This window comes from Cheilinus undulatus, linkage group 11 (genome assembly GCF_018320785.1).
Source record: "Cheilinus undulatus linkage group 11, ASM1832078v1, whole genome shotgun sequence".
In the NCBI taxonomy this organism is placed as follows: domain Eukaryota; kingdom Metazoa; phylum Chordata; class Actinopteri; order Labriformes; family Labridae; genus Cheilinus; species Cheilinus undulatus.
The window spans coordinates 31,843,491-31,855,662 of NC_054875.1; the positions used below are offsets into that span (position 1 = coordinate 31,843,491).

Genomic DNA, 12,172 nt, shown 5'->3' on the forward strand with positions numbered 1-12,172 from the left:
CCTCTTAACTTCCTCTCCCATGTAATTACAAAATAAAATTAAAATAACTTCTGCTGGATGTTTTTATAGTGTACTGATATTTTTCTACAACCCTGTTTCCAAAAACGTTGGAACACAATGTAAGATAAAAATGTAAGTAGGAAGTGATTTGCTGATGCTCTTCAAAGCCTTTGCATCAAAAAAAGTTCTCACTTTCAGGATTTAGTGCAACAAGCGCACTAGCCAGCTGTGAGTTGGGCTCGCAGAATCTTTAATCTATTTCTCCTAGGACCTTATCAATAGTACGGAAATACTATTGCATGTATTACATTTACTAATACACATATGGACAAAAGTTTTCAGCTGTCTAACCATTACACTAACCACCATTACAAACTGTAATGGAGTGTTTCTGTGGGAATTTGTGTCCATTCATCCTCTAGAGCTTTTATGAGGCCAGGCACTGATTTTGGACAAGAAGGCCTGGCCCAAAATCTCCATTCCATTTCATTCCTAATGTACTTGGTGGTGTTGAAGTCAGGGCTCTGTGTGGGCCAGTCAAGTTCTTCCACACTGAACTCAAACCATGTCTTCATAGTCCTTGCTTTGTGCACTGGAGCAAAGTCATGTTAGAATAAAAAAGGGCCTTCCCAAAACTGTTGCCACAAAGTTGGAAGCATAGCATTGTCCAAAATGTCTTGGTATGCTGAAGCATTAAGACTGGAATTCACTGAATAAGGGGCCTAACCCAAACCGTGAAAAACAGCCTATACCATTATCCACCCTCCAACAAACTTCACAGTTGGCACAATGCAGTCAGGCAGGTAATGTTTTCCAAGGCACCTTTTATGCACCATGCAGCTTTTAACGGCTTTTCAGCCTTGTAGCTGAGTTGCTGTTGTTCCTAAACGCTTCCTCTTGAATAATATCACTTACAGTCGACTGTGGAATATCCAGCAGGGATGAAATTTTACAAACCATCTTATGCAAAGGTGATATCCATCACAGTGCCACACTTGAAGTCTCCTAGCTCTTCAGAAAGATTATTTTGTATCACAGATGTTTGCAAATGGAGACTGCATGGCTAGATGCTTTTATTTTTTACACCTGTGGCAACAGGTCTGATTGAAACACCTTAATTCAATAATTGACAGGTTTGGCCATATACTTTTGTCCATATAGTGTTAAATTTCAGCAGCTGGGGATCGAACCTCCAACCTTCTAGTTGAGAGACGACCAACTCCACCAGCAATCAAAACTCACATTGTTTTTTTTGTTGTTGTTGTTTTTATTTTCAATTTTCCCAACTTGTAGGAGACAGAACAAACTTAAAATGGCTAAATGCTGCATTAACGAGTGATCCTCACATTTAGCATGTATACCTTTTGCGACTGAATGATCCACACAATTAGTAAAAGATCACATTCTTTTATTAACAAACACCTATTTACAAGACACCAAAGCACAGTTCAGGATAAATAACATTACACAATCAGGTCCCGTAGGGGTGACACAAACACAAAATACAAAAGAAAGAAATATATAAAAGAGATTTGTTTTCTGCTTTCCATACAAAGAAAATGAATAATCTACAAACAGGTGGAACTTTGCAGTGGGACTAGCACACACATACACAACCGTAACAGCGTCAACTAACTCCACTTCCAGGGCTTCAGAGGAGGCTGTATTGCACTCAGAGGAAGACTACATGGCATTTTTAGTAGCATTTACTACTAACACTGATAATGTTACAGTATGAGGTGCTCTGTGTTTATACTAACGCACACACCATTAGGCCTTTAAGAACGGTGTAAACTTTAAATGATAAAAACAATAATGACATTTTAATTATTGCATCTCGCCAACAGAGAGGTGACCAATCAAACCCAAAATAGCTCACTCTCATTATTCTGACATAAGCTGAGAAAAACGATCAGAAGATTTTCATGTTCATAACAGATCGTAACTGTTTATGTGGCAGTGAAGAACTTTTCATATCACAAAGGAAAAACAACACCTTTAAGAGTATTTTTAGGTGCTGACAAGCAGACACAGTAGAAACAGAACTTTTTTCTTCTGATTAAAATAAAGTAGACAGACATTTTCAAACTCACCACTTTAGACAAAGCATACAGAGGAATACAGAAAACATCCTGGATTTATGTGCAGTGGCTACCAAAGATCTTTGTCTCATTTGTTTTGACAATGACTAGCTCTCCAGTGAAAAAGTACATACTCTTTTGGCGCGTTTCCTTCAAGTGGTCCAGTTTGGCATGGTTTTGGTTACATTTCCACAGACAGAGTTCGCAGTGAGGCTGATGGGAATTCTGGCTTCTTTTAGACAAAGGGGAAAAAGTACTTGATTATTTTACTCAAGTAAAAGTAGAGTTACTCTGGTTGAAACTTACTTAATGTATTAGTACAACTACCCAAAAAATTTACTCAATTACAGCAATTTGAGTAAACATAATTAGTTACTTTCCACCTCTGCTGTTAGAGATCTGAATTATTTGGCTCAGTGTTATTCTTTCAGCTCCAAAAAGGCTTTTCATTTGGTATAAGTCTGCCTTTTTATGTCTACTAAACAACAACAAAAAACGTTAGAAAAAGGAAATTGTCCCCTTAAACAGGAACATTGGCCATTCACATAACAGAGCCAGCTCTTAAAAGCCGGCTAATTCTTGTACAACACATCACTACAGCATGTAGTTTGTTTACCTGAATCAATTCAATCAGTACCAGTTTTAGTTCCTAAATGGCTAATCACCATTTCCTTTAAAAGCATCTTTATGACAAAATAAGGGAGAAAAGGTGTTCAGCTCTGCAGGCCTGCCTACAGAATTGACTGGGCTCCTGAAAAACCCAGAGAATGGGCCCTCCCCCTGTTATTTCATGATGGTATCAATACTTGTGTGTTGGATCAGTAGCAATGGGTGCTTGCGTCCCTGCTAACAGTTACTTAAATTTAGAGATGAAAAGTGTGTCAAGCTATAATTGAGTTTAGATGTTCGAATTTTTAATTCTTGCCACTTTTTAAGAACTTTTCATCACAGTTTCAGCTAATTTTGCCACATTTGTTTCCACATCAAACCAAATTTTTGGTTTTGCAACTTTAGCCACTAATATATCTCATTTTTGCCACTTTTTAACCACTGTTCAACACTTTTTATGGCCAATTTTGCCACTTTTTCCTTTCTTAACCAATATTTGCAGCTTTATTCCTATGTAGCCTCTTTAAGCCTATTTTCCCCTTTTACCCATTTTTGCCACTTTTAACTGCTTTTATTGACTGGGCTCCTGAAAAACCCAGAGAATGGGCCCTCCCCCTGTTATTTCATGATGGTATCAATACTTGTGTGTTGGATCAGTAGCAATTGGTGCTTGCGTCCCTGCTAACAGTTACTTAAATTTAGAGATGAAAAGTGTGTCAAGCTATAATTGAGTTTAGATGTTCGAATTTTTAATTCTTGCCACTTTTTAAGAACTTTTCATCACAGTTTCAGCTAATTTTGCCACATTTGTTTCCACATCAAACCAAATTTTTGGTTTTGCAACTTTAGCCACTAATATATCTCATTTTTGCCACTTTTTAACCACTGTTCAACACTTTTTATGGCCAATTTTGCCACTTTTTCCTTTCTTAACCAATATTTGCAGCTTTATTCCTATGTAGCCTCTTTAAGCCTATTTTCCCCTTTTACCCATTTTTGCCACTTTTAACTGCTTTTCACCACTTTTTACAGCCAATTTTTCCACTTCTTTCTTTTTTAATCCATATTTGCTGCTTTATTCCAGCTTTGCCTCTTTCAGCCTATTACTGTCACCTTTAAACTATTTTTGCTGTTATTTTGCAATTATTTGTATTTATTATTATTATTATAATTATTTTTCCCTTAAAATTATCACAGTTCCTTCTACTTTATTCTCTGGTATCCTGACATTTGTGCACATGATGGTTGAGCTATGAAGTCTAACATTACTTTCCAAATGGTTTAGTCAATGTGCCCATTCGCATTAACATAACCAAAAAAGGTGATTCTGTTTTGAGGAAATGGGTTTACATTTTGAAAAATGCTATTGTACAACAGCATAAATAAATCAAACTCACTTTTGTTGCTTAGGTAGGAGGGGTTATTGTTCAGGTTAAATCTAAAATATGGTTATCACAAATAAACTTTACAATAGATCATGATTTTCCTGACCTCCATGGGTACCCCAGTTGGCTTGGCCACAGAAGGCTTTCCCCTTCACCTCCTCTTATGGGCAGCCTTGCAGCTTAACAGAAAAAATGGCAAGCTTAGTCTTTGTTAATTTTCATAGCTGTCGCATAGTAAATGAAGAATCTTTTAAACTAATCAGTGGCCTTCAGTCAGCCCAGCTCCACTCTTCTCGGGTCACATAGGTACGCTTGGTACCCCAACAGAGAGATGCCACAAAATCAGAAGGTACCAATCAGTTATTCTGGTACCTCTTCTAAGTTTTGACAGTGAAAACCAAACTGAACCAGACCACTTGATAGAAATGCAGCTTTTACACACAAAAAATATTCAAGACAAATTTTCTGAAAATGCTCACCTGTATAAGCGTAAGTTGTATATGAATGCTCTGAACACCAGAGGGCAGTAGTGATTCACACAAATAAGGCGACAGGGCAGACATTTGAACTAGCTTCAGGTTTAAAAGATCCATGTTAAAAAAAGTGCTACTAAATCGTTCAGATTAAGAGATATGACCCACATGTGTAAACTTGATCCTAAATAGAGATGCTTGTTTTTTGTTGCTGGGTCAGAATAACATTTATGTGACTAACCAGCTCACATACAGACATCAGTTTTCCTACTTTCTCATTGCTTTATATGTTATACACATAATTACAATACAAACCGTGTAAAAAAAAAACATGCTATGAAACAATCACAAGTGAGACTATCACCACTGAGAATGTACACTGACAGGAGACACAGCTCTGGTTCACTCGGGTACAGCCATGCTACTTCTACACAGACGACCATACCCAGACATCTCAACATTTGTTTTGTGCAACGTCAAAAGAAAAAAAACAGCTTCTGTCATATTCTTGAAGTTAAAAATATGCTGTGTAATCTTTTGCTGGAGTGTGTAATGATCACGCCTGTCAGCGGCACGGTGTGTGTCAGCAGAAGAAGTGAAAACAAAACTCCCTCTTCTAGTGAAACATCTGACACTTCACAGCGACAGGCTTGGCTGTTGGTGGAAATAGTCACAATAAAAGGACTCCAGGAATAAAAGTTACGACTCACATGCTGTTCCTGCTTTTTGAAAGCCTCTTACACGCTTTTGCATTCATGATAGTTCACATTTCAAACTCCAAATCTAAAAATCCTCCCCCCTGCTTGTTTCATTATTTACATTTTCTATTTTTGATGCATTCCCCCTGTAGGTTTGGTGCTTTTGTCCCCCCCTCTACCTCGCCTCTCCCCTGCCTCTTCCTGCCTTTGCTCGTGTATTTATGCACACAGATCCTGGCCTAAAGTAAACAGGCAGTGCACAATGGCTCATTCCGCAGACTGCACTGTAATTCAGCCTCCGGCCAAGATCTGAGCCAAACCAGCAATAACGTGCTAAATCACCGAGCCCTCTAAGACGCAGCAGCACAGAGCGGGAACGCTGGCCAGTCCCTGATTACATACACTATGTATTTATACACTGTACATGTCCTATACAGTCATGTTCTTAGAGGGACTTAGATCAGTACAGGCAGGTCACAGGACAAAGAAAAGGATTGACACGTCCCTAAATACAAAATATGAGGCTTTGTTTCACTGTAATCCCTCAATCCTGAAGCCATTATGGAAAACAATGGACCCTACTGAGAAGTGTTGTTTTTTCTGGGCAGCACACCAGTAAATGACATGTTTAAAGGACCGAAATCAAGAGGAGGAGGAATGTCTGGTGTGTCCCCCCCCCCGCACGCTGGGATGTTTGTGTCAAAACAGCCGTTTTGTCTCCGTGGGAACTTGCTGTGTCACCTCCCCGCTGGACGTTCTCTTTTCTATTTACGTAGACCTGCAGAGAACAGAAACAGACAGAAAGAGAGGCGATTTTTACACGACGCAGACACTCGTGTTCATGCACAGTAACACACACTACTCTGGATACATTTCTCCAGGATATAACTCCCTCTAGATAGGGGGAAAACTTCCTCCCATTAGAGACGGAGCTGATTAAACTGTCAAAAAGCTAATAAAATATTCATGTCATGTTGGCAGAGAATTATAGCATGACTTCCCAAGCTTATTGTTATTAAGTCTTCTGCACTGCCTAATTGATTAATCCCATTTTAAGACAGATTTTCTGTATGTTTTTCTCCATGTGTTTCTACCAGTAACTGCCGCAGGCGTATGAAACCACACGTGCACGGCATTCATACATGAAAACACACAACTGTGTAGTTAAAGGCCTACTCTGCCTGAAGCCTTCTGACAGGATGTAGCATGTTTTAAAGGGATGTTTACTCCTCTGTCATCACTCAAATCTGCAGGAGGAGAGCCAGAAACTGTCAGCTGAACCACTGTTAGTCAGGGTTGTTTTGTAGCCTCCTGAAATTTGATTAAAATCATTATAAACCGGTTTCCTGAGGCTTTGTTGTGAATGCTGTTCTCAGAGTTTTATTTTAAGATATTCTCATGTTCACCTTGTGCCTCTCATGCACAAGAGGATTATGTGTGATAGCTGGCTCGCTAGTTAGCTAGGGGTCACCTACACCTCAGTAATCAAGTTGTGGCTTAATATGAAGGAGATGAATGGACAAATGTCTGACCATTTGTATGCTTTTAGAAAAAGGTCAATGATAGCAGGACAGATAAAATGACAGGGGCTATTGTTTAGCAAAGAGGCTAATATTACATTTTTGCTTTGGTATGGCATTTGGTTTCCTGAAGTTGTCATATAGAGGGCATGTTCAAAATAAGAAAATATGGAGGAAAAATAGTCTAAAATGTTTTATTAACCATTTTTGTAATTCTATCTTAAGAGTTTCACTACTTGTCTTGTGTTGGGGCTCCTACCAAAGCAGCCCCTTTATTGTTAAATTAGCTTGACCTGAAATCAAACACTATTATTGTGAATATGATTATGGAAATGTATGTGAATATGCTCAAAGTGACATGTACAACGCAAACATAAACATAAAAACACAAGTTGACATGGCAGAACAGACATACTTACAGGTACATGGGCTTTAAGAGGAGATGAGATGGTTTCTCATTGACATGGTAGAGTGGGAATGGATCAAATCCACCAATAAAATCAACTGAAAACAAAAGCAGTCAACACATAAATTATGGAGAAAATCAAAAGACAAAAAAACAACAAAATAAGACTGGTGTGGAGTAATGAAAAATAACAAACATGAACTGAAATAAGACATGGAAACAAAAAATGAAGTGAGAAAATGTAAGGCAAGAGGGTTGAAAGGTAGCAGCTTGCAAAGGAGAGTACATGGAACAGACGTAAATCAAAGCAAGTGTATTTGTGTAATTTAAGGAAAAAAAATGTGCTATTGAACTTATTATAAGCCACATTTATCTAATACATTCAAATCATCACTTTACCGTATGATACAAAGAGTAGACACTCAGGCCTGAGCTGCTTGTAAGAAGTAAAAAACATTTGCCAACGAGGTGAGACAATTTAAATAGTCAGTGGCTCACTTCAGCTAAAGCTAACAAAGCTACACTGACTATGTAGTAAACATTACGAATCAAGCCAATGTAGCTAAGTGTGCAAATGTAGATAAAACTGACATAGCTACATAAGCTACATAGTTATAATGCATGTTGCTTATGTACCTATAGTTAGCTTTGCTGGTACTTTGCTGGTATAGATTTGTGAGTTTTAGCTTTAGCTACGTAGTTATGTAATTTATGTATTTAAAGTAGCTAATGGAGCTGTAAGCTAGGTTTGCTATGTAAGAATGTTTTCATGGAGGATGAGCTCTTTCCCTGAAAGCAGACTGTTTACTCAGCTTAATTAGTCAGGTTTTGTAAGTCAGGTATTTGGCTTTTAACTTCTGGAGTCCTAATCCGAACTTGACCTTTACTCTAACCTCACAAAAAATTGAATTGTGTATTTCTGTGCTGACAGATGAGGTGTCCCACAGTTATGGTCTGTGAGAGGGCATTTAAGACCTACTGTCTGCAGCCAGACGTCACCCTCTCATGTACTGCTATGACAAGCAGCCGTGGGGCTGCTAACATGGGATCAAGCACAATCATTCTCTGCCAATGGCTGCAAATTCTGTTTCCCAAATGCAACAGATCCCAATCCCAACTCTGGACTTGTCAGGTGACTTAGAATAAATTTAATTTGACATTTTTTAGCAGAAATACACTTGCTTAGATCTGAGGATTTGTAGGGTTAAAGAGTTTCTTTTCAGTCTAAACTCTCAACAAAAAGGATGTTATAAAAGGTCTATGCTTTAACTTTTGTTCCATCTGTGTATCCGCCTGCAGCCGGAGGGGAAAACTCAGGAACAGGTGAAAGCTGGCCAGCTGTCAAAATAACCAAAGCCTGTTTTTTATCGCTCAGAAACAGAAGTGACCTTCAACCGTGGACGCTCAACTCTCCCTGTTTACTTTCTCCTGCAGAAGTCCAGGCGAGGTGCAGATGAGCAGAAGGGTGTCACGTAGGAGGAGAGAGTGAGGGACATGCTTGTGACTGAAAGTGCTGTGTTTTGAACATATTTAGATATTTTTTGAGGTGAAGGGCACCCTTGAGAGAACACAAAAGCTAAAGAAGGAGAGAGAAAGAGGGGAAACGGGGTTCGTCACGCCTGTCAGTCTGGCTGACGGGGGCCAAAGAGATTAGGCTCCAGGGGTACATGTGAAAGGAGCCAACATGTCCACAGGCTCTCTGTAAACATCATGTGAGGCAGAGATTGAAGCTGATTCAGGGGAAAAAAAGACGCCAACCAAACATTGAAGAGGATGAAAAAAGGGAAAAAACAGGCAGATGTGTTACTTCAGGGGAAAAACAGACAAATGCCAGGCGTGAAAACTACTGTAAGGCCAAATCAGTTCCATCCTGATAAGAGGAGGTCGGGTGGTCTGCTGAATACTGATATGTGGACAGGATGAGAGAAGAGAGCCACAGGGTGCTCAGTGTTGTCTTTGACCCTGCCCTGATGCCCTGGGATTCTCCACAAACACACCACATCACATCCATGCACACAAAAAAGACCTCTCCCCTGATCTTTTCTTTACCACTGATTTTCTCATTATAAGCAGGTGGAGACAGGTCGCCCGCCATGATAAACTGCGCTGAGACATGCAGTTAGATGATAATGACAGCTGCCATTTTAGACACACTAGCAACTCTGGGGATGGCAGTGTCTGGTGGGTCGGTCCATGTCTGTCATCTGACTGTCAATCCAAATACTTTGACTTGCAGTGAAATATTTGGACAAATTTAGTATGGATTGATGTGAAATGTGGCACAGATTCCTGCAGGCTCCTGAGGAAAAAAAACTAATGACTTTGGTGGTTTAAGCTAGCAACAAAAATAGGTCGAAATTTCCATTCATGACAGGATATCTTGAGATGAAATACTTCCACTTATGTTTCTTATGTAGTTAAGTTATAATTGTAGCAGTTGCTAAGGTCAAATGCACAGTATGTAAAAGTTCACTACCAGAGGGCTCTCAACCAAAACAATGGCAAAATATGAGAAGTATGTATGTGAAATGTTATATGTTACAATATGATACAATGTGATACGTTATGATGTGATACGTTACAATGTGATATGTTGCATCGTGATATGATAGGATGTGATTGGTACAATGTGATACAATGTGTTGAGGTAAGATGAGATACGATGTGGCATTATACAATGTGAGACTATGTGATGTGATGTAATACAACGTAATCAATATGGGTGATATGTTACAATTTGATAGGTTTGATAAGTTACGATGTGATACGTTACAATGTGATACGTTATGATGTGATACGTTACGATGTGATACGTTACAATGTGATACGTTACAATGTGATACAATACGATGTGATGCGTCATGATGTGATAGGATATAACGTGATATGTTGTGATGTGGTAAGTTACGATGTGATACTTTCTAATGTAATTACGATGTGATATAATACTACCTGATATGATACAGACTGACACGATACGATGCGACACGTTAAGATATACATGATAAGATGTGATACTATACGATGTGATACAGTACAATGTGATACATTACGATCTGATACAATACGATGTAATACATCACGATGTGACAAGTCATGATTTGATACGTCATGATTTGATATGATAGGATTTCATATGATATGATGTGAAACATTACTATGTGATATGCTATGAATTGATATTTTATGAAGTGATACACAATAATGTGATAAGATATGATGAAATACGATATGTGATAAAATAAGATGTTATAAGAAATGATTTGCAATGTGATGTAATGTAATGTGATATGCAATATGATCTGATACAATACAATATAATAGGAAGCAATATGTTAGGATGAGATATTGCACATTGCAGTGAGATACAATAGAATGTGAAGGGATGGGATATGATGTGATAGGATAGGATATACCATACAGAACACTACAATGCAGTGCAATCAGACGCAATGTTTTTTGTCAGATCAAAAAGTACATTTTTTGACAACTTTATAAACCAGACAGCACAAGCTTAAAAATATGGGTCTACAAGTGACCCTGGGTGTTGCCACCTGCTCATACTCGAATGAAGACATCCTACATGTAAAAATATCAGCTGTCCTACCTTTTTAAAAATCACATTTATAACCCAGCGTTCCTTCCCTCCTACATACTGTTCACTGAACGTCAGCACGATAATTGCATTTTTTAACCTTTTTCCCATTAATCTTGACAAGCAATGACCCTCTATGCAATTCAATGAACTATAAATCTTAACTGAGTATTTTGTCATTAATTATTTGGTGATATGTAGTTGGAATGATCAAACATGCTGATAGTCCTGCCAAAGCTCTGGCTGAAAAGCATACTGAGCATAGAAAGAGTGTTCAAAGCCATCTAGATGAAATTTTGGACCGCTGAATGCTCAAATGGCCTGTTGGTTTTAAGAAGATGGTCCAAGCGCTCCACTAATGTTTGGCATTTTCATGGTGGATGGCACTCTTTGAAAGCCTATCAGACAAAAAACCTCAGTAAAAAGCAAACTTAGAGCATTAAAAACTGTGTACTCAATTTATCCTCTCTGATATGGATACTGGCCTCTGAAAAAGACATTGGCAACTGATCTGCGTGTGTGATCCTGTAATGCTGAAAGGAGTGAGCTCAGTTTTCTTCCAGGCAGAGAAGACAAGCGGATTTTTTACTTGTGATGACACTTGCGAGAAATGAAAGGTATGTAGGTCAATACTGCAGGCATCTACTGGATGTGGTGCCCACTATACAAGCAAGGAGTAATGTAAAGACTGGCACACTAAAAGATTTTAAACATGTTTTTAAAAATGGGACATCCCAAATGACAAATAATGATACAGTAGGCTTAACAGTTTTATTGCTATGGTGTGTGGAGGGCGAGAAAATGAAAAAAAAAAAAAAAAAGAAACAGCAGGACACACACTCACAGTTTATTCACAAACAACCAGATTCCACGCTGTAAAAATACAAGGAATCTCACAAAATCCCTTGCAGTCATCCCAACTTTAGAGTTAACAAATATGAGGGATGCCAGACAGAAATAACTGGCAATGATAGCTGGACTACTTTTACTTTATATGTGTAAATTATTATAGAATTATCATTACTGTTATTCTATTATAGAATTGGGTTGTATAGATCTATGGTTTTCAACTGCATCAGGGTCCACCACAAATCAATACCCAAATTCCTTAGAATTTTCAATCATGACCAAATGTTTTTAATGAAAAATGGGACAGTCTGGGCCTGAGATGAAACAAAAGGAAATGAGACATATCCTTCAAAAAAAAAGCACATAGTAGACTTTTTTGTTCCAGACAAGGTGTGAGGGAGGGGTGTTAATATTTAGGGACTGGAGATTTTTAGCGGCTCCAGAAACAGACATTAGTACTGATATTTCTATGTGACCTTAAAGCCAACATGACCACCAGAGGAATAATGATTACATCTGTATTTGTATTTGATTGCTTGACATCTCTTCCACAGAA

At 38.4% G+C, this 12,172-nt stretch overlaps 1 protein-coding gene across 2 annotated transcripts in view; it reads right to left on the reverse strand.

The window, feature by feature from the left end:
- Positions 1 to 1,391: 1,391 nt before the first annotated feature.
- Positions 1,392 to 12,172, reverse strand: part of nkain4 (sodium/potassium transporting ATPase interacting 4) — an 86,402-nt gene continuing 75,621 nt past the window's right edge. Inside the window, exons 6-7 of one of the 2 annotated variants that reach the window (XM_041799797.1) lie at positions 7,186 to 7,270; positions 1,392 to 6,024 (exon numbers count right to left, since the gene is read on the reverse strand). In XM_041799797.1, coding sequence (XP_041655731.1) covers positions 6,015 to 6,024; positions 7,186 to 7,270 — 95 coding nt within the window. In that variant the 3' untranslated portion in view covers positions 1,392 to 6,014. The remainder of the gene's footprint in view (positions 6,025 to 7,185; positions 7,271 to 12,172) is intronic. The other variant, XM_041799798.1, reaches the window with a different exon arrangement.